The sequence below is a fragment of the Lissotriton helveticus genome, chromosome 2_1, assembly GCF_964261635.1.
Source record: "Lissotriton helveticus chromosome 2_1, aLisHel1.1, whole genome shotgun sequence".
Classification (NCBI taxonomy): domain Eukaryota; kingdom Metazoa; phylum Chordata; class Amphibia; order Caudata; family Salamandridae; genus Lissotriton; species Lissotriton helveticus.
In genome coordinates, this window is record NC_136059.1 from 1406196400 (window position 1) to 1406223971 (window position 27572).

Genomic DNA, 27572 nt, shown 5'->3' on the forward strand with positions numbered 1-27572 from the left:
AAAACGTTCTCTGGAAGAAGGCCAGAGGGTTAAGGGATGTCCTTTTGTGGTCAATTGCCCAGGCCACTTATACAAGCTAGTCTCAGTATTATAGTGGGAAAGTTTATTATCAGCCTCAAAATCACTTTTCTCTGGGTGGCCACAGTCCTTATTAGGCATTTGGAGCGTCCCTTTGTCACAGCTGAATAACTACTTCATCCGGATGAAGCTCTAAGGCCTAAAACAGTGCTTTGCTAGGAGAATATTCCTGTAGTTTACATTAACCTTCTCTCGCCATACAAATATTTTCCTCCAACATCAACTCCTTCAATAGCATCTTCACTGACTGTGAAAGCTGTCAGAGTCAGTTTTGAAGGAGGTTCCAACAAAAGAGTTGACAGCATCTTGTTAGAATTTAACCTTTTGTTTCTGAGCCTGGACTTGAGTTCTGGAAGGCGTGGTGCTGTGTTTGGATAGGATGGAGTTGCCAAGCCCCCTTAGTGGCCAGTCCAGGGGGTAACACAGACTTATCAAAAAGAAGAATGAGCAATAGAGGGATAATGACCAGGTTACCCTCTACTCAACTGAACCATGCAAAAAGTGACATGATTATAATGAGCACTATACAGTTTCAAAATACCAGGGGCAGTCTTTGTTACCAATTTCTGCCAAAGGCTGGCTCCACCAAATTACCAGTCCTGCCCAGTTTCAAGTGTTCTGTACTATAAATGTTAAAGGTTTGTCAGCCCACCATACATACTCTCACATCATAAAAAGAACAAGAAAAAGGTGTGAGAGGTCAGAAAATACCTCACACAAGTATAACCAAAGGAGCTGCTGACCACTCCCTTCCAAGTGTATGCTAGTGTTAAGCCTGGGTGCATGCTTGCCCTGATCTTTTCTAGATATATTGACAATTTGAACAGGTGTCATCCTATGCAGCGTCAGATGTACTCTTTGGAAAATGTTGATCCCTTGTTGACTTTGAAGAAAATGCAACATTAAGAGAGAGAACAGAAAATGCTTAATATACCAGATAAAGATCGCACAAAGGTAGCTTGGAATAAGAAATGAGAAAATGAAGAAATTCTATAAGTTTCAATTGACAGGCTTGACTTTTACATCTAAAGGAGAATATCAGAAGCATGTGGGTATGCCGGCTGCCAAGATGAAGCGGTACCAAAAAGCTTTGAAGCACTACAATCCTAAATTGGGCAGCCCATTCTAGAGGGTGCCTATCACACACACAGATTGGTGGTCCAATCAGTGAAGGGCTTCATATACGGGGATGGTTGGGAGAACGATTTTTCCTACAGGATACTAGAAATACATTGTTTTGCAAAGAGTATACAGCACCTCTGTGTATTAGGCTAGAGGTGGGCTTGGCCTCAATTTCTTCTCGTCTTAAGGTAGCTCTTACATTTTGCTTTTAATTCGGGGCAGTTGAGAGAATATTGCACTATGTTATGGTAAACTAACACTCTAGGAAAGGGCAACCCTATCTGCTTGGGCCAGTGGAAACATAGTCTTAGTATTCTTGTGCCCACACAGAAAGCAACACTCAAAACTTGAATTAACACAGAGCGAAAAGGAAGGAGGGACATGATCAATTAGGATATCACATCCTATCAAGGAATTCTCAAAAAAGGCTTTTTTTAAAAAAATCCAGATGGTGTTTAGCCCATCAGTGGACAATATACATTTAAAAGTTGGGTCAATTTGCCATTAGTAAATGAAGTTGGGGGTAGGTGGACAAGCACTCATCACAAAGCAGGAACATGACTGTGATAATTTTGCAATTGAAACCTTACACTTTTATAGTGATTTGATGGATGTTTTGCCTGATGGGATAACTCTCCTCTGGAAGGGCAAACGGCTACCTCTCTACTGTTAACTATGCCTACAAAGAAATAGATTAGCTTTGCTGATGTTAATAACAAGGGGTAGGTACAATACTGAGATTCTTGAGAGCTGTTGGTTATGAACAATTTGTAGTGTATATTAGATATATTTGTTTAATATATTAGATTTTATATACTTTTATGTGGGTATTGAACTATTTCTAAACATGAACTTTATTGGAAGGATAGTGACAAATCTTACCTTACAACAGAGAAAAGTACTAATAAAGGACTAGTTTGTACACACAAAGCATGCCTATTGCTTCATAGCCACATATTTACTCCTCAAAGCTTAACAGTCCCACTGTTCAATTGTTAATTCGCTACATCAAAAGCTTCATGACTATTATATATATATGATTATGTAGGTACATTATTTATTTCCCTTTTAGCCACAGTTCAGCAATTTGTCATTAACCGTGCATATGTTCATTCATAAGACAATGTTTTCACTCTATCTAGGTATGCAGTATAAACACTAGTTGATGTGCCCCAGTACATAATATGACAATTTCACCTTACCTGTTTTCTGTCTCTAGCTCATTCTTTCTCATATTTGCATCATCCAATAAGCTCTGCAACAAGGAAATTTTTTCATTATCAGAGCCTTCTTGGTTAAGCTTTAGAATCTTGTTCTCATGCTGAAGTCGGATAAGTTTCTCCCTGAAAGAACAACACAAAATTAAAATTATGCAACATGAACAGAGGAAAATGAATGAAAGGACGAATCAGTCACTATGCAGCTACCATATTACAGCCAATGCTTTCAGGTGTTTCATAAAAGGAGAGGTGGTCCAGGTTATTTTACAACATTTGAACTTGCCAACCAGAGTTATCGCAAAAGGCATTTAGTTAAAATCTCTCAACCTCCCTATGCTTCACACGTAAATACTCATACTGCAAAATTATCAAGCTTAACTGTACAGTGCTCGGTCTAATGCCATCCTCATTATTTAATTAGGGTTAAATCCGCTAACTTGAAAAGGAACCATTACAATCAACAGGTTGTACTGGACTCCCAAGAAACTAGCAAAGTTTGTATTAGTTCCAACCCCAAGATGTCGTAGATGCAGCATGTTAAGCGCCGATGATCTACATGTTTGAGTGTCCAAAATTACAGGATTATTGGCATACTGTTGAGAAAGTTGTCAATTATATTTTCCAGGTCAATATAACAATGAGTCCAACGTTGCTATTGATGGAGTTGGAGGAGCAGCCGACTCGCTCCCTTTTGGGAAATCCGATGGATCTCCTTTTTTAGGTCTCGCTGAGTCAGCGCATGCGCTGCTCTGCGAGTCATTTAGTTAGGGCTTTTAAAAGTGGTACCACGGCTCTTTGTGTGGCATTCTGCGCGCGGTTACGCACACAGGCACTTGCAGAGCCCTCCCAGGGCAATTACTTTCACTTTTTCGCGCACACGTGCGCATCACTAGCGCTATTCCACAATGGCTTCATTACTTCACTACGCGGCGGACTCCAACGTTCCGTGTTTGTTTACCATTGGCAATAGCGCTAACCTATCAGCGCATGTCTTACTAAGCTCACGTTCTTCGGCACCATCACTGGTTCATTTCTATTTTGTTTTCACTATTACCATTTCACAATGACTTTGTTATCATCACTATGCAGCGAACGTCTGTGCACCGTTATTTTCAGTTTTCACTATTCCACAATGGCTTCATTACTTCACGACGCGGCGGACTCCAACGTTCCGTGTTTGTTTACCATTAACAATAGCGCTAGCCTAACAGCGCATGTCTTACTCAGCTCACGTATGACCTTATAGTTCTTCGGCGCCAACTGGTCAGTTGATTTCTACCTCGTTGGCATGGTGACTGTTTGCCACGGACTTGCTGTAAGTGAAGATTTATTTAGTTAATAGGGCACGATTGTTGATTTCAGCAGCATCTATATTTCTACTATGCTAAATCCATTCTGGCATGTTCCCTGTATTGCCTTATGTTATCGAGTCTATTCGCAGGGGTGGCGGCTTTCAGTACACAATCTGTAATATGTGTTTGAAGGCCAGGGATGTTTGTTTCTGAAGGTTTTGTTTGTTACTTTTCTTTTCTGCACATATGTGGTATTCTTAGCCTTCTGGCATGTGCGCATTGTAATAGACTTAACTTGATCTGCAATCCGCATGGGTGAAGGACTGCTGCACACCTGTTTCAAATATGAAGTTCTATACTGAGGGGCTGTTTATTCATGTAATTCGGAGACAACTGCGCTTTTCTTGATTATTGGGAGCCCTTTTAACACAAAATAGTAATTTATCTGGTTTACATCTTTAGATTATGGGCTCCGTGACTGCGTTTTCCCCTGGTCTACTTAATTGGATCAGTGTCTTTTTCTGCTAAAAGTTTTTTGTCCGCATAAGAGGCAAGAAACGCTCAATGAGGTTGCAACATTATGAGATATCCTACTAGTCATGACCGGGGCTTATTAATAAAACTTGAATCTGTCGCATTTCGAATAGTTGATATTCTCAGTATTATGGCTCCCCCTCCCATCGCAATATTCCCCCAATAAATCATTACCCCATTACGGCTACCTAAAAATACAATTTTTATTATTTGACCTACTAACATGAGTGTACAAGCGAGAGGATACCTGTGTCCACATTTTGCCCGACACACCAGGCATGTTTGCCGGGTCGGAGCCGCTTGGTCTGTAATTAGTTGGCACTAGTCGTCCTGGCTCGCCTCCCCCTAAATATAGCCAGCACACACCCCGCCTGCTTGAGGATGCATTAACACGCTTCTGTTCTAGAGTGCCACAGCACGAATCAGTGTTTCCCACGTTCTGTGCGTTGCAGCTGCTGCAGGCACCTGTCCCCACTGCGATCCAGGCCCCTTTCTGAGGATGCTGTATGCACCGTTCGACCTGGTAACCCTGTGTCCCACCCCATCCCCTGTCTCACCCTCCTCCCCGATGCAATCTAGGGACGCCAGGCTGATAGCTCAAACCTGCCAGGAGCAGCTGGTTTCACATTACCAGATCAGAGAGACCCCACCAAGGAGACAGGGACAGATATACAGCCGTGTGTCGGTGACAGCACATGCATTTATTCACCACCAAGTGCATTCTACAGCATTTGATTTCATGGGGTGATGTCAGTGATCCGAAAACTCGTCTTTATGCAGGCAGATGCTGCATATTCCCTGCTGACATCATGGGCATGTGCTTCATGTTAAAACTAATAGCCCAATCTAAACACATGCACAGAAACACATGGCAGACCTGCACACAAGCTGCTGGCTAATTCACCTCTTCCTGCACTTTTAAGTATTTAGAGAAGAAAAGTGGGTGATAATCTTCTTGACTTTGCCCATTTATTATTGATTTATTTGGCCTGGCATTAGTCAAAGACCTTTCGATTGCTAAATGTATGCATAAGCAGGCCCACTTCATTCATTGGTCTTTTGTTATCTCATTCATACTTTTCTTCCCCTCCTTACAACTTCCAGCACGTGGCATTGGATCAGCCCACTTCATCCCTTGGATAACTTCCCTGTGAGCAATGCCATTCTTCCTTTTCACTAGGATCACATTCCCACACATTGCAAGTACAAAGACATTTGAAGAAATTATTTTTATGTTCTTTTTTTATTCGTCATTCAGCTGTACATAATGTCTTCTTGGTTATATAGAAGGTAACAAAAATGCTTATAAAATTTTTTTGTTATGACTTTTCAACATGTTGCACAGCAGCCACGCTGCTCTATGAAAGACATTGGAAAAGCCAAAAGCTCTGGCTAAACAGTTATAAGGTCCCAAAGGCGAGACCTATTGGCTATGCCAATGCTTGTTATATGATGCTCCTAGCCAGGCGAGAGATTTGTAAGCGATGGACCAATCCTCTCCAACCTCAGGGTTTTGACTGGCTCCAGGCGGTCAGAACTATATGTAAAATGGACACTGGAGTAGAGGGGGGTCCGCGTAGTATGATTTGGGACGATTACTTGAGTTGGTATGGAACAGTAAGGACCTAATGGTGTTGTCCTATGATTACACCTGCGGGAAACCAGTAACCGTGAAACTGGATGGACTGGATCAGTATGGCTAGATGTTTAATTTGTAAGAAGCCTGAAGGCGTAACAGGTCGGGTACCAGGCTTGGCTTTGCAAACACTAGTGATATGGGTACACTAACCCCCCCCCCTCTCCACCCAAACAAATTCCTTATTATTTACTCTCATTTCTCCTCGCAGTCACTGGTTTCTGTAATTGTGGCTTAGCATGAAAACACACAAAAAAATGTCTACAATACAGCAGATCTATATTAAAAAAAAGAAAGAGGAACCAAAAATACTATCATATAGCATGAATCTCGCTGGGTCAAGAAAATCAGAAACATGAATATATATGTAATTTCTCAAAGCAGTAAACAGCGTAATATGTGGATCAATCAATAACGAAGATACAACAATAAAAGTTGATGAACACACTCTGGCATTCCCAACGGTCTATGAAATCATGGTAGCAATGAACCATTTATTAAGGGCATAGACTTTCATCCAACAAGAGAAAAGCAATTCAGAGTTAAATACCAAAGTAATAACTTTGTATGCCCGCAGAACTGGAGTTTGGGCAGGAAACTTATTAAAACTTAGGAATGTCAAAAGGAAGATCAAAGGTACGAGTATCTTCCATGCAAAATTAACATGCATTTGCAATGCAATCGGTCTCGCATATGCAAGAGTTAGAGCGATTGGTGTTGTAAATGACAATGTCTTTTACCTGTGTTTTGGTTTGGAGTGTAGTGGGTGTATTGAATTGGAGTGGAATTATGTGGGTTGTATTGAATTGGTTTGTTGTGGAATTGTGAGGGTGGAATTGTGTGGTGTGGAGTATATTTGTGGGTGGAATTATGTGTTTAAATAGTTCAAGTACATCAGAAGTATTACGGCCTTGCCAATTAATACTCCGTTGGTCCCACTTAAGATGGACCTGGGTATCCTCCCAGTAGCGGACTTAATTTCGAGCCGACCGTTGTTATACTGGCGTCGGCTATGGAGTACAGCCGAATTGAGCCACTACAGGGAGGAACTCAAGGCACTCCTACTGTTACCAGGAGCTGTGGGAAGCATACCATGGCTGTCCTTTGTGAGGGATGCCTTCCGTGCCATTGGCAGGGAGGACTTATGGGTTTCTCCGGAGGAGGCTTGCTTAGCTACCCCAAAAAAAACTATCTAAAGAGCTGAAAGATTTCAAATTGTCAAGCTTAAATAAAGTGGTTAGTATTACAAGTTTGACCCATGGGTTTTTGAATTTTAAATCACACTACTGTTTTGAACAGGTTTTGGATATAATACATCCCCTGTTTACCAGGAGGCTCTTCCTTCAATTCAGATATGGGATCCTTCCACTATTTGCAACAACAAATAAGTGGATGGGTGAGGCCTGTTATCTTTGCCCTGGTTGCCATATGGAGGAGGAAACTGAAATCCATGTAGTTTTCTTCTGTCCGGCTTACAAACAGGCTAGGAGTAAATGGATTGTACAACTGTGTAGGAATTTGGGCATAAGGGATTACTCTGTTCTATTCAGAATTTTAAAATCTGATATGGACCCATTGTTTGTGACTGTAATCTCAAAATTCTTCCAGGCAATGTGGTTGAAACGAAGGTACCTCCTAGAAATTGATATCTAGTCTCAGGATTGTGTCCTCTAGTAGTATTCATTCTGGAGTGTTTTTTATCTAATCCCTACAAATTGTTTAATAACTGTCAATGCTTTTTATACTATTTTTTTTTTTTTTAAGATAAACGGGATTTAAATCTAAAACTGTTTTAACTTTGTGAATATTTTCGGAAGTTTTGCACTGTACTGTAATTCTCAATGTCACCACCGGAATTTAGGTTATTTGTGTACCAATTTGTATTTTTTCTTTCTTTTTAAACCGTGTGCTTTTATGACTGTAAAAGTCACAATAAAGTTACTATGATGATGATGAATAGTTCAATCGTTCAAAAGTACTTTATTTCCAAGAAATATATTGTTCAAGAAATATTATACACATTTCTAGTTCCTAAAAAGAAAGAGGTAAAATAAGAATAGACAATTTTAGTAAGCCAGTACAACAATGCATAGTTCTATCCTTCTACCACAACTATTTGTAGATTATACAATTTCAACTATATAAACATTAGAATTTTCCCTGCCAAGACCCAATACAATCTACAGCCCAAAGTCTTGCATATATTTAAAACCTTCCACAAAAAATAGTAGAAAATTGATCCATATAAGAACAATTAATTCACCTCCAAAAGCATTTAAAGTGTAATGTGCATTTGACCAATAGCGAACAGTACATGTTACCCCAATCAGGATTCTAAAGTGCAATATGCAAAGAAGCTTTCCACAACCTTCCAGTTATGGGGTACACTAATTTACTTGACGTCAAATTACTGAGTATAACACCCATACAGACCTGGATCTTAAGCCCTATGGGGAAGATACTGCCAGCTTAGTCTATGATTTTACACAAACATTGACCAACAGCGATAGCTACATCCTGGAATCTAAGACTATAAATTAGCTCTAACCCCATTTCCCTAGCTTGAATCCCTTTGTCTTAACATAGTCCGAAGTATCTTTTTCCTTGCCTCAGTGAAGAATACAACATTCAATAATATATGGCTCACTGAATATTTCCTACCTCCCTTACAGGGGCACAGGCTATTGTTCTTAACAACCTCTGTTTTTAATTGCTTGACATGCCACCCAGGGTCACTTGCCACCCTCAAGCACATGAATTCATTCCACGAGCGCTTATCTGGATTATTATATAGGTATGGGAACACATTTGTGGTTTCCTGTAAAATGAAGAAAGGAATGGCTGAGCTCCTAATTTTGAGATAATACAAATCCTCTGCCTAATTAGTTTCTATGGCACTTTGCCCGAATATACTCTCTGTCTGGTTAATCAAAACCCCTTCCCCCTCCTTTTATACACCTCTATGGAGCATTCAAGCGCTTTTGCATTATTGTCACCTGGTTCCTTTTCCCTGGAGTGTTGTCATTATCTCCAGTAAGATTTGCTCCAACAATTTACCGTGTGGGGGCCCATCTTTAAGAGACTAATAAAAGCACAAGGCTATGGCATCAGCCACCACACCAGGTTACAGTTCTAAACTCCTTCCTTACAGCTTAGATCATCGCATTTTTAGGGAGATCAAGAAACAATTTTAGGGAATTGCCTTCTAGCCCTTCCCATACGACTCGCCTATCTGAAGCCAAGACCTCTGCTCCATGCAAGGGAAAGCCTCCGAGTAGCTATTTGTTTATCCCACCTACGATCATCTAAAAAGGTTAGCCCTAGAAATGTATGCACTCTAACGTGCTTGAATATGACATTATCAAGGAACCACACACATTTGCTTTTTCTCCAAGTGAAGAATATTGTTTTTGTCTTATCAACATTTATTGTAAGTGTATTTTGAAGGAAGTAAGTATTTAGGGCATTTAGTTTCCTCTGCAGCTAGAAAGGTGTAAGATCCATCACCACCAGATCATCTTCGTACATGAGGCAACTAATGTGCCTACCTCCAACCTTTGGCGAAAAACTGTGTGTATTTATGTAGCATTGTGAATAAAGTAAAGTAAAGTTCACATTTGTAAAGCGCACAATCACCCGTAAGGGTCTCTAGGCGCTGGGGGGCGTCGGGAAGATTAAGCGAGCTATTGCCTAGAGTCACATGGTGCTGGGCTAACCTGCCGCCGGAGCCGGGGATCGAACCGTGGTCCCCAGATTCCAGCGTCAGTCGCCCTGGCCGCGGCGCCACACCTCTCCCTGAATAGGTAGGGGTGAGAGCCGGGCAGAAAGCTGCAATAAAATGCAAGCATCTATGGGCTGCTAAAGCTGAACATGCATCCACGAAAGCTCGAGCTAAAAAGAGAACATCTAGAAAAGGTCAAATAATATCACAGAATGCAATATGAGATAAAATATGTGTTATGTAAACAGCAACTCTATTTATTTATTTATTTTATTTTGAACGTTTTATATAGCGCGGACCAGATCTTTGCAGATATCAGAGCGCTTTACATAGAAGGGGTACATGAGGAAGCATAGTTAAAACAGGTGAGTCAATAAGGCTAACAGTATACGCAGGTGGAGACAAAGCCAATCATGTAAATTATTAAGACAAGTAATACAAATAAGCAACACGTAGTACAGATCGATGCAACGTCTTTGAAGAGTTCGAGATAATAGTTCAAGTGTATTTGGCCACGAGGATAGCTTTTACTTCTTAAAGAGTGTAGAGGAAGATAAGAGCCTGGTTTCGGGAGGGAGTGAGTTCCAGATCCTGGGTGCCATTCCTGAGAAGCATCGCTTATATGTTTTTTCCTTCCGGAATCTTCGAGGTTTCAGCAAAAGATTGTGTGTGCCTCTAGTGTTTCTAGCGCCGCCAGAGATTGACAGCTTCTGAGCGAGGTAGCCGGGTGAGTTCAGGTGTACCGCCTTGTGTGTCATGCAGGCAATTTTCAGATGAATTCTGGCTTCAAAAGGCAGCCAGTTCAGGGATTTCAAGTCTGGGGAAATATGTGAGTGCTTTTTTGACCCAGTGATGAGTCTCGCTGCAGCATTTAGAGAAGCTCTTAGGGGCGCGGTAGTAGTTAAGGGGAGTCCACTGAGGGCGATGCTGCCATATTCTATTCGAGGGGTGACTAGCGCTTGTACTGCGGTTTGGAAGTCTTTGGCTGGGAGGAAGGGTTTAGGTTTCCTCAGAGTATTGATTTGGAAGTTCGCTCCCTTGGTTGCCTTACTGATATGTTGCTGCATGTTGAGATTGGTGTCGAGTGTTATGCCTAAAGATTTTGCTGAGTCCACGATGGTGGGTTGGACATTGAGTGCGGTTAGGTCTTTAAGCCAGATTTGAGTAGTGGAGATCTTCGCTGGAGGTGAGATCAGAAGGAACTCTGTTTTCAGAGCATTGAGTTTGAGATGATTGTCGGCAAGCCAGGACTGGGTGCTTCTGATCGTTGAATTCAGGAGCACAATGTCTTTGGGGGATTGTAGTTTGAGATAAAGTTGGGTGTCATCGGCGTACATATGAAAGTGTACATTGGATGTTTGTAGCAGGGTGGTGAGAGGTTCCATAACTAGGTTGAACAGAGTCGGGGATAGAGAGGATCCTTGGGGGACGCCTAGCGTTACAGGTATTGGCGAGGACAACAAATTGTTGCTCTTGAATTTCTGCGACCTGTTGTGCAGAAAGGAAGTGAACCACTTGAGAACGGTTCCAGATAAACCCATTCTTGTGTTTAGTAATTCGAGTAAATTCTCATGTTTAACAGTATCGAATGCTGAAGAGAGATCAAGGAGGATGAGGAGGCAGGTGTCGTTTTGGTCTAGCATTTGAAGTACATCGTCAATTATGTGAGTCATAGCAGTTTCTGTACTGTGTCCTGCTCGGAAGCCTGATTGATCAGGGTTGAGGAGGTTAAATTGTTCAATGTGTTTAGTCAATTGTAGTTGTGCGCATTTTTCCAGCAGTTTGGCGAGAGTGGGAATATTGGTAATGGGACGGTAATTATTCAGGTCAGAGGGGTCGGCTGTAGGTTTCTTTAGTAGAGGAGTGACTTGTCCAACTTTGAGGGAGTCAGGTATGATTCCTTGTTGAAGTGAGCTGTTGATAATTTTAGTCCAGAGTGGGAGAAGCCAAGGGGTAAAGTCTTTTACAGCGTTAGCAGGAAGGGGGTCCGTGAGGTGATTGGATGGTTTCAATGTGCTGAGCAGTTTGCCAATTTCTTCTTCCGAGTATGTGCCAAAGGTTGCCCATGAAGCATTGTTTTTTGGCTCAATGGGTGCTATGCAGTGGTGTTTGGAGTAGAGGCTTGCGTCAATGAGGAGATCGCTCTTTATGTTTTCAGTTTTTTGGATAAAGAAAGCGGAGAAGTCTTCACAGGATGGTGCTTCGCGCACATTGCTGAGAGGTTGGGGTTGTTCCTTGGATTGTGATCTGATTAGCTCAAAAACTTTCTTGGACGGTTTTTTGCTTTGTCGAGCTGGAGGCTGAAGAAATCTGATTTTGAGCGTTTTATTTTCCTGAAATAGGCGTTTCTCTTTTTCTTCAGAGTTTTTAGGTGCAGTGCAGAGGGAGCTGATCTCCAGGTGCGTTCTGCCATTCGCATGTCTCGTCTATCCTCATTGAGACTTCTGTTGTACCATGGATTGGAGATTTTAGTAGAGACTCTTTTAAGCTGCATAGGTGCAGCCTCATTAATTATTGAGGTCATAGCGTTGAGATAGTGGTCAGTCAGGGATTGAACGTCCGTAGCACCGATCGGTGGGAGTATGATATTGCAGCTGTTAGGAGGCAGAGCGCTTGGGTTGAGTTTTTTCATGTCTCTTTTCCAGACTTTGGGCTTGGAGGATTGAACAGAGTTAAATTTAACTTTTTCATTGATGAAGAATGTGACTATATGATGATCTGACCAGTCACAGGGTTGGATGGACTCAAGTTGGATAGTGTCTTCTTTGGAGAGGATAAGGTCGAGGATAGAGCCTTTCTCGTGGGTCGCGCTGTTGCATATATGGGTGAGGTCATGGGCATCGAGGAAGTTTTTAAGACTATTTACCACCGCGTCATTGCAATCGTTCCAGTGGAGGTTGAAGTCGCCAAGGTATATTTGGGTGAGTTGCCGTCCGGCATTGGTTGAGATCATATCCATGATTTGTTGGGAAAAGGTGAGGTTGTCCCTGGGTGGGTGGTAAATGCTGTGAAGAGAGCATATCGGTTTGCCCTCACTAATAATGTCGAGGCAGATGTATTCACAGGATGTTGGAGATGGTAGGGAGGTGGAGTTGACTTTCAGAACAGAGATGTTGTTCCTGTAGATGCATGCGATTCCACCACCTATTTTGCCTGATCTGTCAAGTCTGATGATGTGGTAGTTGGGAGGAACCAGAATGTCCATTATAGGTGTCGAGGATTCAGTTAGCCATGTTTCAGTCAGGATGATTAGGTCAAGGTCCAACTTTAGGAGGAGATCAGCAATGGCGGCGGAATGTTTCGAGGCCGATCTGCAGTTGAGGAGAGTGCATTTGAGACGGGGTGTGTTGAGGGTGGTAGAGGGTTCTAGAGAGAGAGGGACTTTTCTAAGGTTGTTGGGGATGGAGAATCTGCTGTTTAGTGTGGGGGGTCTAAGGGGGTTTGAGTGTATCGTGGGAATGGTGAGGTGTGAGGTGGATGTGTGAATTTGGGGGGCTGGGTCGTAGGAGCGGAGGAGGGTGAGTGTGTCGAGGTCCGAAGTAGGGTTGCAGGTGCGACGAGGGCGGTTGTTGCGATTGCGAGCCGGGATTGAGGTCCAGTGTGGGGGGTGTTGAGTGAGAGAGAAGGTCGGTTGATTGAAGCATAAATTATTTCAATTGTTTTGAGGACACACTAAAAGAGAAATGAAAAATCATCTTAACTTACTTGATTTCAGGTGTAACTATCTCTGCTGCCAGACTACCAGAGGGATCTTGATTACTTAGTTGCAATAATCCTGTTCAGAAAAAAAAACAAGTTTATGTATGTGACTGGGTATGAACAAATGAAATATCATCAACACGAGTACTTCAGTTTGAAAAGATTTGAGTTCTGTTGAAACTGTACTTATTTTTGATGATTGAAACAAACAAATATACTGAACTTATAAACATAAAAACTAGTTATAAAGTGCACAGTTATGTGGCCACAATGTTTTAAGCATTTTAAGTCTGGAATGGGAGAGATCCATACTAATCCTTATGGACACCTCAGTTAGGGTCACTTCTATCTTTGTTAGCAAAATTCTGCCAGGACTTTTGAAAAGGTTTTATGTGGTGAGAAAATGTGCTCACTTTCATGTGGAAAGAACATCTAATATTGGATCTAGGACCCATAAAAGCAGTTCAACACTAGTTTAGTTATTGCGTGCAATCTTTGACTGCTTTCATATGACCTGTAAGATTCAATAGCTCCCCCCCTTCCCAGCATTTAAAGATATATAAACAATTTGCTTGTGTGATCCAGAGCAAAGAAGCAGTCGGCAGAGGGAGAGCATAGCATGGAGGGCAATGAGCTGCCACTACTAACATTAATTTTACCCTATAGCCATAGATGCCTATTCACCGATATGCTTGGGGTAAGAGGTAACATCACACAACATTTGTTCTACTCCCTGATGACATCACACAACCTTTAGCCCTGATTACAGTACTGCAAGTAGAATCCTGCCTTCTTTGACTCAAATTACATCACTAGGGTTGGCACTGTGGGAGTAGATGTATACAGTGTATACAACTAACTAAATTATCTAGCTCTAATGAAATGCCCCTGTTGTAATCAATTTGTTCTGGCCTTATCTAGAGTACCCTGTGCGGTGATTCACCTAAGGACTTTGGCTATTCAGCAGTCGAAATCTGCTGGTGAATCACTGGGGGAATACATGAAGGAACGGTCATGGAAACAATGATTTGTGCAGGTTATCCTCAATAGACATGTAAAGGGGATCATTAACATTCTTGCCCTAAAGGTACTGATACCCTTGGTATGAGTCATTCTGGAGTTGATAAAATTTCGTCCAGAAATCCACCCAACTCAGAATCCCTTCCTAAGTGGTCTTTTCAGCCTACATTTAAAGCAAACATGCCATTGAATACTGTACATGAGTCAGATGCATGCATTACCATAATGCCAGTGTCTACCTGCTACTTCATTAACACTGAAGGAATGCAGATCTTCATCGGCAAGGTTATCGAAAAAGCAGCCTACACTTATGCCAGTATCACAATAAAACCAAACCTCTCCAACACGACTGATGCTTGATGCAGTAGCACAGACATCACTGACTTAGACATCATAGACGACAACCTACTGAAAACAGACGAAGATGAACCCTGCCTCCTGGATATTGCTGGGCCCGTTAGCCGCCTACAAGACATTCAACCATCCCCCCCTTGCACACCCTGAAGTCTTGAACGGGATTTACTGACAACATCTTTCACTGGATCTCCTATTATTTTTCCAACTTCATTCAGCAGTTCATTCACTCGGGTATCTCCACATCCCAAAGGGTCCTTATCACCTGCATAGTCTTCAAGGGTTTAATCATGTCCTCTGTCATCTTCAACTTCTACATGGAGCCCATTGGGGCTCTACTCGCTGATAATCGCATCAGAATGTATATGCCAACATGCTGATATTATATAACACTACTAAAAGTCTCCCACACCCCAGACCTCCATCACCTCAAACACTGCCTGCATATAATCTTGGTACATATGATAGGAGCAACACATAACCTACAGGGCCCTCTGTAAAATGTGTATCTCACAACAACGTCTCAAGAAGCATCATTAAAAACAGCAATTATTTCAATCATACAATACTAATGAATTGCAATTACAGGAGATATAACCAACAGTAAAGCAATATATTTTGATGTAATCCACTACCAATTCTTTAGTAGCAGCCTCTATTGTGATTTATAAATAAAAAGTGCTCAAAGAACAAAGTGAACACAGTGCTCATGAGGTTCGTGTTGACGGCACAATGTAAAACACATAAGGCTACAAAAGCAGCAAAAAGTCAAGGAAGTCCAATATTGTGCATGCGTAGATGAAAAGGGTAAAGGTTTATATATGTATCATTGCACAAAAAGTATAATTTTTTAACCAGAAAATTGTCGACAGAGTTTTGACCTTTAACTTTTCAGGTCTTCATCAGGACAAAAGGGATTGATCGCTGCTTGTCAAAGAAAGGAAACAGAGGCAAAAAGAGAAAAAATATGATTAAAATGAAAACTGATTTCTATCATTAAAAGCTAAAAAGGGAGCATATCGCAAATACCTGTATAAGTTCCAAAGGAATACTGTTAAAAAAGGGAAAAGGGAAAATCTGAACTAATAGAAGGAAACAAAGTGCACTGTGTTGCACCACAGTGAAAATTATTTATACACTTCTGGAAAAAAATTAATACAGGACTAGTCAGAGAAAAAGAGGAAAACGAAGGGCACCAAGACCGGACTAGTTGCAAAAAGGACAAAAAACTGTCCATTATATAGCGAGCCCATGTAACTATTTGCAATGAAGTGTCAGTACTTTGATCAATTTTAATACTTGTCCGAATAATTTGTAATCTGTTTACTAAAAATCAGGGGAAGCTCAAGTCAAAAGGTTATTGAGCAACGGGCTAGTAATTAAAAGGTGTTGGGTCAAAAAAACACACATGTAAGAAAAATCCTCTAACAGGAATGGCAACCATAATCAGCATTCTAACGAATCATGGTGTATGCATGCCGAAGTCCCAAACCAGGTGTCACGGGGCGGGATGCCACAGTGATGACATGGATGCTGACGTAGACTGGTGGTCGGCTGTTCCTCCCTTTTCACCCCTTTCTGTTTCCGACTCACAGCCTGCCTCCTCCTGGCCGGAGGAGTGGTCTAGGACGGACAGTAACACCCGATGGGAAGACAGAGACCCAGAAGTACACGGACCCTTTAATTCACCCGGCGAAGACGACGAGACCCCGCACCACTGGTTCGCAGCGGAAGCAAAAGGAGGCACGACCCGGAAGTCATCGAACGGCGGTTCCCAAGGAGGAGAAAGCGAGAGCGACTGGAGAGCGGAGACGGAGTACGACGGGGAAGAGATCCTGACGAGCCCAGCTGTGGACTGCAAGCCAGGAGGGCAACGGACCGGCGACTCGCCCCGCCACGTTCCCGCGGGAGGAGCGTGGCTTACAAAGGTACGGAGCAGAGTGGCGGGCTGGGTTACACGTAGCGGCCAATAGAACGTATAGTGGACCAGTGTAAATAGTGTACAGACTCCACATCCCCTTCCCTCACGTAAAGCACAGGACCGGCCATGTGGAGAAAGCACTGCAGCACTTGGTGTCCCTCACTTCCCTGGTCCCAAATAACTTTAAGAAGAACGTCCGAGTAATTACTCCTCCTTTGTTTTTCTTGTTTCCTGTTTCGTCCCTGACCTGGGAGAGAGTCCCTGACCCCGACGACCTCTGCAGAAACACCGGTCTGGCGGGCTCCTATACCTGGCGTGACAGAAGCACCCTGGAACGACATATATTCCCTAGAGGCGTCAAGACGGAACCGGACGAGTTTGCCCGGTTAAGACTCTCCAGCCGGAGACGAAAAGCTTACCTTAAAATAAAACCTTCTTTGAAAGCATTACTTCAGGTGTCAGACTCGCTACCTTCTGCCTCTCCTGATCCCGAACCCCAACACCGGGTTAAAAACATTGCACCAAGGTAGTGTGCATCAAGAAAAGAACTAGAGTGCTGACAATACTGTATGGGGGGTCTTGAAGGGAGAAAACTAATCTGTCCCAAAAACAAGGAAACAAACAAAATCAAGTCAGCCAGCATAGTATTCTGCGTATGGTGCATCAAAGAAAATAATAATAGAACTCAAAGTACTGAATGAGGGACTTGAAGGGAAAATAGCATTCCACCATAAAAACAAGGTCGCCAACAAGGTAAGAGGTGTATGGTGCCCTGATAAATACTAGAACGTACACCTCACTGCTCCTAAAGTATAAACAGGGCAAAACAACACCATACCCATACATCTCCATGGTGTAAACACCCAGCTACATGCTGACCCCTAAACACTACCCTACATGCTATATCACATTTCATCCAAGGCCGAAAGATATTTGATTAAATCGCCCCCATCCTGATTAAGCTCCACTCGCTTTCCTTGCTGGCCCGCACATCTTTTCAAACTAGCCATATTATTTACAAAGGTATCACATCCTGCACCCCTCTCTGGTGGATAATCTCACCATGTCTGTAATAAACAAGTTACTTACCTCGGTAACAATATATCTGTAAGAAACAGTAGTTAGTATTAGATTCCTTACCTTAGAATATCCCCAGGCGTCAGACTGGATCTGGAATTTTTTGCGTAGCAGTACCCTTGCACGTCGGTAGGCGTCGTCTGCAGCTCCGCATCCGTCGTCGGCCCCAGGATGATATTGTCGGAGTACTTAGACGCCGCCTCCGCGCGCTGACGTCAGTTCTTAGACACAGCTTTTCCGCGCCAGAAACGCAGAGCCATGTTAAAAACCAACACTGGTGCCATTGAAACTAGGGCCCTGAAAGGGGATGACCTTAACCCTAGATATCGGTTCGCAGAACGGGGAGGATGGGTGGGGCGGTAAGGAATCTAATACTAACTACTGTTTCTTACAGATATATTGTTACCGAAGGTAAGTAACTTGTGCATCTGAAAGAAACAGGTTAGTATTAGATTCCTTCAGCCCAACAGGAGGCTCCTTCCTCGCCAAGGAGAAACACGCCTTGATACACAAGACGACCCACCGAGAGATGGTCCTCTTGTGCACCGCCCGTCCCTTCTTAGCGCCCACGTAACCAACAAAGAGTTGGTCATCCACCCGGAACTGGTGTGTGCATCCTAGATAGAACGAAATCGCACATTTTGGGTCCAGACGGTGGAGCCGCTCTTCCTCTTTAGAGGGATGCGGTGGCAGAAAGAAGGTGGGCAAGGTGATAGACTGCCCGATATGGAAGGCCGTGACAACCTTGGGCAGGAAAGATTGTCTAGTCCGCAACACAACCTTGTCCGGATGGACAGAAAGGAAAGGGGGTTTGGATGAAAGAGCCTGGAGCTCACTCACTCTCCTGGCAGAGGTGATGGCAACCAGGAAAGCAGTCTTCAGAGTAAGAAGGCGGAGAGCACAGTTGTGAAGTGGCTCAAAGGAAGCGCACATCAGAAAGGTAAGAACAAGGTTCAAGTCCCACTGAGGCATCACAAACGGAACAGGAGGGAACATGTGTGTGATGCCCTTCAGAAAACGAGTTACAATAGGAGACTTGAACAAAGAAGGTTGATCAGGCAGCCTTAGAAAAGCAGCCCTTGATAGTGCCCAGAGCAGAGCCGTGCTGGGCAAGAGAAAGAAGGAAGAGAAGAACCTCAGAAAGAGGGGCAGAAAGAGGATCCACAGCCTTTGCTGTGCACCATGCCACAAATTTGTTCCACCTGCAGGCATATACCGACTTCGTGGAGGGACGCCTGGCTGCCAGAATGACATTACAGACTTCAGGAGGCAAGTCAAATGGCCTCAACTGTCGCCGCTCAATCTCCAAGCATGGAGGTGGTGACTGGACAGGTTTGGGTGGAGGACCGTCCCCTGCTGCTGTGACAGAAGATCCTCCTGAAGAGGCAGAAGCAGACGAACCAGGGGATCGACTGACATACTGAGTAGCTCGGGATACCAGTATCTTCGTGCCCAGTCCGGAGCCACAAGGATGACTTGGGCCTGGTCACGTTTGATCTTCTTCAGCACTCTGGGCAGAAGTGGTATAGGCGGAAAGGCGTACAACAGACCGCAACTCCACTAGCGACGAAAGGGGTCTCCGAGCGAGTGCCGCCTTGGAAATTCCAACACGCAGAACTGATTACATTGCGTGTTCTCTACGGTGGTGAGTAGATCTAACCAAGGCTCTCCCCACTGCTGAAAGAGGCCTTGCGCCACGTCAGAGTTCAGACGCCATTCGTGATCCATCGTGCACCGACGGCTGAGTTCGTCCGCCCTGGCGTTCAGAGAACCTGCCAGGTGTTGAACCACCAGGGTCACGCCCTGATGTTTCAGCCACTGCCAGAGGCACAGACCCTTCTGGCAAAGGGTCCACGACCCCACCCCGCCCTGTTTGATGCAGTACCACATGGCGGTGGTGTTGTCCGTGAACACCTGTACTACACTCCCCCGGACAGAGGGGAGGAATGCTTTCAGTGCTAGACGAATCGCCCGCAGCTCCAAAAGGTTGATATGGAGCCGGGACTCCGCCGGAGACCAAAGGCCTCTGATCTCCGCCTCTCCCATGTGGCCTCCCCAGCCCAGAAGGGACGCGTCCGTCACAACTACGTGCTCCGGTTGGGGAAGGGAGAGGGATCTGCTGCTGACCCTATCGCGGTCCGTGAGCCACCACTGCAGCTGTCTCGCAGTGCCCTCCGAGATCAGGACATGGTCGGATAGGTTGCCCTGATGCTGGGCCCACTGAAACTTCAGGTCCCACTACAGAGCCCGCATCCGCCACCGAGCGTGATGCACCAGAAGGATGCAGGACGCCATCAGCCCTAGAAGCCGCAGCGTCAACCTGACCGAGACCCGGGATAATGGCTGAAAGAGTGGAAACAGAGCCTGAATATCCCAAACCCGCTGTTCGGGAGGATAAACCCGAAACTGCGCCGAGTCGAGAACCGCTCCGATGAAGAGGAGCTTCTGAGAGGTGCACAGGTGTGACTTCGGCACATTGATGGAAAACCCCAGCTGGTGCAGGAGGTCTGCCGTCGTCTGGAGGTGGCTGACGAGTGTCTGGGGCGAGCCCGCCTTCAACAACCAGTCGTCGAGGTAGGGGAAGACTGAAACCCCTAACCTGCGCAGATGAGCTGCGACCACTGCCATCACCTTCGTGAACACCCGTGGGGCGCTAGTAAGGCCGAAGGGGAGCACGGTAAGCTGAAAGTGCTTGTGGCCAACCGTGAACCGCAGGTAGCGCCGGTGGGCCGGCAGGACGGGGATGTGGAAATAAGCGTCCTGCAAGTCCATCGCTACCATCCAGTCTCCTGGGTCCAGGGCAGCTAAGACCTGAGCCAGTGTCAGCATTTTGAACTTCTCCTTCCGGAGGAAGCCGTTGACGTTCCGTAGATCCAAGATAGGGTGTAGGCCCCCTTTGCCCTTCTTGGGTACCAGAAAGTAGTGGGAGTAGCAACCACACCATACTTCTGGCCCAGGAATGCGCTCGATGGCCCCCTTGTCCAAGAGGGCCGTAACTTCCTCCTGCAGAAGTCGCAAATGATCCCCCGATACGCGGTGGTATTGCGGTGGCATGGCTGGAGGGGTCGCCTCGAAGAGGAGGGAGTAGCCCCTTCAGACGATTTGCAGCACCCACCTGTCCGGCATGACAGTGCGCCAGTGGAGGAGGTGATGGCGAACTCTTCCCCCCACTGGTGTCACATGGGCCTGAAAGCAAAGACTAGGAGGGTTTTGAGGCGGATGCTGCGGGGGAAGGTGTGGACTGGCCTCGCCGTTGTCCCCGACGGCCGCCACGGCGGTTTCCACGGCCGCCACCGCGTTGGATGTTAGTCTGCGGTTCGTGGCTGGCAGCACATGTGGGGGCGCCACTTTCTTGGCCACGAAAGGAGCGAAATTCACCCATTTGCTGGCACGGGCCGAGAGGCCCAAGGACCTGGCCGTAGCCCTGGAGACCTTAAAGCGCATGGTCTGCCTTGTCGCCAAAAAGGTGACGGCCATCAAACGGCATGTCCATGAGGGTATTCTGGACATCGGCCGAGAAGTTCGCGGACCTCAACCAGGCGTGGCGACGAATCGCCACCGTCGTTGCCATCGCTCTGCCCAGTGAGTCGGTGGTAACCAGCCCACACCGGATAGAACACCGTGCTGCATCTCGGCCTTCCACAAGGGCCTGGCCGAGTTTAGCCCGTACCTCCAACGGGCATTCTGGCAGCACTTCCGCGGCCGTGTCCCACGGAGAGTGGGTGTAGCGGCCCAAGAGGCATGCCGTGTTGTTTGACCGCAGTCCCAGACTTAGGGAGGAGAATACCTTCTTGCCGTATTGCTCATACCTCTTGGATTCCCTGTCAGGCGGAGCCAACGGGAATGCGGTCTGGGAATTTGAAGCCTGGATGACCAGGCTTTCGGGGTGGAGTGGGAGGAAAGGAAACAGGGGTCGCCCGGGGCCGGGGGGAGGCATATGGCCTCGTTCCTATCTACAGGCGAACCTGTAGCGGGCCTGGACCAAGTGCCCAAAAGAAGGCCTCATTAAACGGCAGCAGAGGCTCAGCCGAGCTGGACTGCGGTTTAAGGACCTCAGTGAGGAGGTTAGTCCTCACGGCCGCGACGGGGAGCTGAAGGCCCAAGGCCTTGGCCGCCCGCGTCAACACCACACTGTAGGTTTCCCCCTCCTCCGTAGCCATGGTAGGAGGTGAGACAAAACCAGTGTCTGGCGAGGTGTCCAGACCACTGGCATCCCCAAGTCCACCAGTCCAGTCCTCTTGGGACTGACACTCCCGTGTCAGAGGGTCCTCAGACCCCTCCCAATACTCCTCATCACTTATCGCCTGATACTCAGGGTTGTCAATTGATGGGGCCGGTTCATTGAAGTAAAACTCCCCAATCGACGTGGAGAGCGGCGCCCAGCGGCGCTGCTCCGGCGCCGGAACCGAATCGAGGGAGGCCTCGGGGACGGCGCCGAGGGAGGCATCGGGGACGGCGCCGGAGGTGACACCTGAGGGACCGGCGCCGGTGAGGTCGTCAGGTCAACCGGCGACGACCCGGATCTAGAAGCGGATCCAGTGGGGCCCTGCAACACCGAGCCCGAAGGCGCCGGTGGCTTCGGGGCCGAAGCCCCCGCCGGCGTCGGGGCCTAAGCCCCGACTCGCTAGGACCCCCAGACGGGTCCGCTGGGGGGCCGTGAGGAAGCGCTCGATCTCCTCCGACGTCGCGTGCTGCCCAGGGACCGGAGGGTATGGGGCAGGACGCGACGCCCGCGACTCCGACGGAGCCACGTGGGTGGTGTCACCCGAACCCCCGGCCGCATCGCGCGTGCGTCCGGGGGGGGGTCGTAGGAGTCGGAAGAGCGATGACGTCTCTTCAACTTCTTGTGCTTACCTGACGACTTCGAACCTGAGGAGTGATGTCGACTCCCGGAGCTATGATGGCTCCGACCCCGCGACCGGTCCCTCGACCTCTGTCCGGACCAGGACCTCTCGCAGAGCGGGGCCGACTGCCGGAGCTCGAGTCGCTTGCGGGACCGCTTCCGCCTAGCTTTCGAAGTCAGGGCCCGGCAGTTGGGGCAGGTCTTGTCGTCGTGGTCGACGCCGAGACAGTGGAGGCACCGGCGGTGAGGGTCGGTGACCGACATCAGTCCCTAACGGCACCGTTCGGAGTCGAAGACTCGAAAAATGATCAAAGGGATCGTAAAAAGTTTAGTCAAAAACTGACTAAGGTACCACTTTTTCCAGATCTGCGCTGCTGGCGTGGAAAAAAGAAGAACTGACTTCAGCGCGCGGAGGCGGCGTCTAAGTACTCCGACGACGTCATCACGGCGCCCACGACGCCGGACGCGGAGCCGCAGACGACACCTACCGACGGGCAAGGGTACAGCTACGCAAAAATGTCTGGATCCAGTCTGACGCCTGGGGATATTCTAAAGTAAGGAATCTAATACTAACCTGTTTCTTTCAGATACCAGCAGCCAAGACACTGCCATACTGGAGACAAATAAGTGTAAAACATTTTTTTTTAAAACAGACCTCTCTGCCTATGTACCCAATACCTGGAACAACATCTCTGTGTCCATTAAGACTGTCCAACACTGCTCCACTTTACGAAAGAGCTGATGAAGCATGTCTTTAAAGAACACTGCATCATGATGCAATACCTGTACACTTTTGCTCCCAAAAACAAGTAACTGACATAATAATTCACGGACTGTATCCTTGCCTTTGACCCTGCACAGTGCTCCGCTACCTCTTGGCTAGGTATGCACTATGCAAATAACACATACATGCATGCATGCATGCATGCATGCATACATGCACTGAGCAAACTGGAAAAAGGCCTCTCCCACTAGTAAACTATCATTGAAGGTGATGCAAAATGTACCTACAATTTAAACAAGCATTTGCAATGCAATAGGTCTCGCATTAGGAAAGTTGGAGCTATTGGTATTGTAAATGACCAATATTTTATTTATGTGTTTGTTTTGAAAATAGCGAAATTAATAGCTTTGTCATTTACAATGCCAATAGTTTTAACTTTTGCAAATGTGACACCTATAGCATTTGTAATCCAATATGTGTTGTATTTATGTGACTTAGATGTATTGATATTACAAATAACAATGTCTTCTTTCTTTAATAATTAATACTTAAATAAAAGTTATTGTGATTTGTAATGGCAATAGCTTAAACTTTTGTAAATAACTTTTGTGAAGATTATGATCAGTGTATTTTATTGTGACGAAAATCCAAGAACAGAGGTGAAATATTAACATCTTTTTGTGACATTTGTAATAAAGCTTGAAACATTGAGAGAACATATTTGAACCAGTTGTTGTTGAATGGTTTCACAGATTGATGCTGTGGTGGCGACGAGTGATGTTGTGGTGGCGACGAGTGATGCTGTGGCATTCAGTGATGCTGTGGTAGCACATAGTGATGTTGTGGTGCCCCTGAGTGATTCTGTGGTGCCCCTGAGTGATTTTGTGGTGGTGCTGAGTGATGCTGTGGTGATGCAATAGATAAGTGCAATAGATAGAGTGAGGGCGATGAATAGATAGAGGGAGGGTGATGGATAGATAGAGGTTGGGCGATAGTTAGAGTGAGGGCGTAGGGTACTGCCCCTAGAGTACCCTATTCCTGCTACAAGCAGCACACAGCATTGATGACACATGGACTGTGCTGCAAAAAGTGTACATTTGTGGTCCCTGAGGATCAGTTTTTGCCCCTTTGCTCTAAGATAGCAAAAGTGAGAAAGAGCGAGAAATAAATAGAGTTAGAGGAGGGGAGAGAAAGAGACAGAGAGGGAAGGATGACAGAGTGCAGAAAAAAATGTAAGAGAGAAAGAAAGAAAAATAAGGCAAACAGAGAAAGATGATATGAAAATAGAAGAAATAAATGAGGATAAATAGATAGAGAAAGGAGCAAAAGAAAGGCGGTGAAGGACAAAGATACATGAGAAGAAAATGAAAGGAAGAAAAAACAAAACAGTGAAATGAATGAATGAAAGGAGAAGAAGAAAAAAGAGTGACAGAAAAAGGCATAAAGAGACAAATAAGGAAATCAGAACGGAGAAAGAGGAAAGAAGGCAAGAGAAAAAAAAGACAAGAAAAGGATGGAAAGTAAGGCAAGAAAAAAATGAGAGGTACAAAGGCAAAGAGAGAAGAAGTTAAAATAAAATGGGAAAGAAACAAAGAAGGAGATACATGGAGAAACGTACAATAAATAAATACAAAACAAGTTTATTTACAGGAATTTAAAAGTTGCGTTCGAAAAAAAAAATCTATAGCATTTCCTTTCACATACCCCCCAACTCAGCAAGATTGTCACATAGTTCACTTTACCAAATGCTCTCACTCTGCAGTTAAAGAAAATTTACCTCCAAAACACCAACCTCCATGTCAGGAGAATAAACCATTAATCTGACAGAAGGCATACCCACTAACCTCCATGTTAAAGAATAGGGAGCAAATTGGCAGCAGACACAACCCGATATTTGACCGTAGCCTTTTAACGTATGGCAGATACGACGAGCTGAAAAAGTAATCTTTATTGCTCATTCCCCTTCTGAACTTGGTTATTTTGAGGTGCTGCAGTACCGTCCACAGTCCCGCTTCCTGCGCCTATGTATCCTCTATTTTCAGTGGCAACCTTCGCACATGCATTTTTTATATCCTGTGTGTATAGGAGCAAGTACCAGGTTACAGGAGACTGGATGAGCAATTTAAAAAGCGCTGCAGAGGCCAGTAAGGGATACTCATTGGCAGACACAGGTAAAAAGGCCTGTCTCGCTACTTCAGCCCAGGAAGCTGAAGAGAGTTATGCTCTGTATAGAGAGTGCACATGTTTTGTCCCTCCAGACAACAGACCCCGCCGGCACAGGGCCACAGTCCGTGTCACAGAAAAGGCATGCAGTGCACTTGCATGATTGCGTGTGTGCGGAGGGGTTAAAAAACCTACAGAACTTGCTCAGAACATGAGGCAGGTGCACTTGCACTGCAGATACCTGAAGGGGACTTCTTTCTTTTGCAAAACGTCTTTGCACAAACATGTAAGTTGTGCCGTTAAAGTGGGCCCCGGTAAAACTTAATTTAGTCCTGGCTTTTTAGCCAAATTCTTTTTGGATTCTGGAACTTGCAGTTTCTAATTTCTTTCAAGATTCTAAGTATGGGCTTTGAAACTTTGAAAGTCAAGGCTGTACTAATAAATATTTTGATACACAAAACCGTATTGTGTCCCTGTTTAGACACTATTACCAAAAGGAATGGCATCCCGCCCTAAACCATGGGAGATTTAGAGAGGATAATGGGAAAGATTAGCGTAGAAGAAGATTGTAAAATGCGACATGTTCTGAAGCACATATTGTTTTCGCACACACACGCTCTTGTGAACTAGTGTGAGGCTGGGGCTAAAATGATAAAGCACTGGCAAAGCCAGTAGGTCTGGCATATCACTTACAGTGACTGGATGTTTCCATCCATGCTCTCACTCATTCATTCATCTGTATACAGAATTCTTACTCAACATCCATGCAGTCAGTCAATCACCGTTGGCTGACATATGATTTAAAGTGCCCGACTGCATCAATCCGCCATACCAAAGAGCATGAATTTTGATTTTGTGAAAAGAGACTCATTTTGCAATCTCTTTGGAGCTATTGATACGCTCCACAATGCAGTCAACAATTCGTTGTCCCGAGTACAAATATACCAGACATTGGAGTCTCCATTCAACAAAGAAAGCTCTGATCATTTGGCTCGGATGAATTACGAGGTCACCATGGCAACATATGTACCCTTTGCATGGACAGGAGACATTGCCCACACATGGATCGAAATCTGCAGCACTGAACTAACAAATGAGCATGCTTTACAGAAACAAATAATACACTTTGTGCTTGTAGACTTAGCAGCACAAGTCCAGTGACAGAAGAACAAGCCGGGTGGCTGTCTGCAGCAAAGTGAGCCTCATGCGAATGCTATTAAAAACTAGAAGGTTGTTGTTGGTCTCGGTTCTGTTGACCTGACAGCTGGGCGGTTCATGCAGATGCTAAACAGAGCTGGGCCTATGCCACATCCTTGGCTCACTCCTGGTCCTGTTTGAAGTTATCTGACTTTTTTTGTGCGGATATGTATGAGCACATTGCGTTGAGTACGACTGCTGGAGTGTACTTAGTTGTTCAGGAGGCCCGGTGCTGTACCCACCTTTCGGCCACATGTGAGGGTCGTCAAATGCTGCCTCCTGCTTGTGGCCTACTTCTGGTGCCTGAAAACGATTGGTTCCACCACCAACACTGCTTTCAAACATGGCAGCCACGCGTGCCCGTGCTCACATAGCAGATATGTTCACTTTTCATCATTCATCAGAAGCACACTACTTTCACTTTTGGATTTTTATTCTCACTTTTTGTGCCCTTTGGGAGTCTTTAGGGATTGTAATAAGATTACAAGGGGCGTCCCCTTTTCCCAGTCCTGCATGGCCACCAATCAGCAGCAGGGGGCGCTCAGAATGCTCCTCTGTTTGATGCTCCCGTAGTGAACTCCCCACTGAAGCAGCTCGAGCGAGGGGCTGTCACTGGGACTGGTGGGCCTGTAAACTGGCCCCCAATATAATACTTTAATTTGTCATGTGTGGACTCTTAATAAATGATCAGGAATACCATGAGAGAGAGAGAGGGGTGGGTCGTTGGGGACCTGCAGAGCAAAGGAGGTGGAGAAGGAGATATGATGGACTGATGAATGTATGAGACCACCCAGAGAGAGGGAGACAGAGAAAAAAACACCTGCATGAGAGAAATGTACGAAAGGATGAGAGACAAAAGATGGGTAGAAAAAGTAAGGAAAGAGCAGGAGGAAAAAGGAAGGATGAACAGTAAAATGAAATAAAAGGTGATACGTAGGATGAAATGGGAAAGAATGAATGGATGATAGAGT

General features: G+C 45.4%; 1 protein-coding gene across 3 annotated transcripts in view; it reads right to left on the reverse strand.

Annotated features, from left to right (window-relative positions):
* The window catches only part of HOOK3 (hook microtubule tethering protein 3), a 1014571-nt gene that overhangs the window by 317225 nt on the left and 669774 nt on the right, over positions 1-27572 (reverse strand). For all 3 annotated transcript variants that reach the window (XM_078676339.1, XM_078676338.1, XM_078676340.1), the window contains 2 exons: positions 13309-13378; positions 2403-2543 (listed from right to left, as the gene is read on the reverse strand). In XM_078676339.1, the coding sequence (XP_078532465.1) occupies positions 2403-2543; positions 13309-13378 (211 nt within the window). The remainder of the gene's footprint in view (positions 1-2402; positions 2544-13308; positions 13379-27572) is intronic.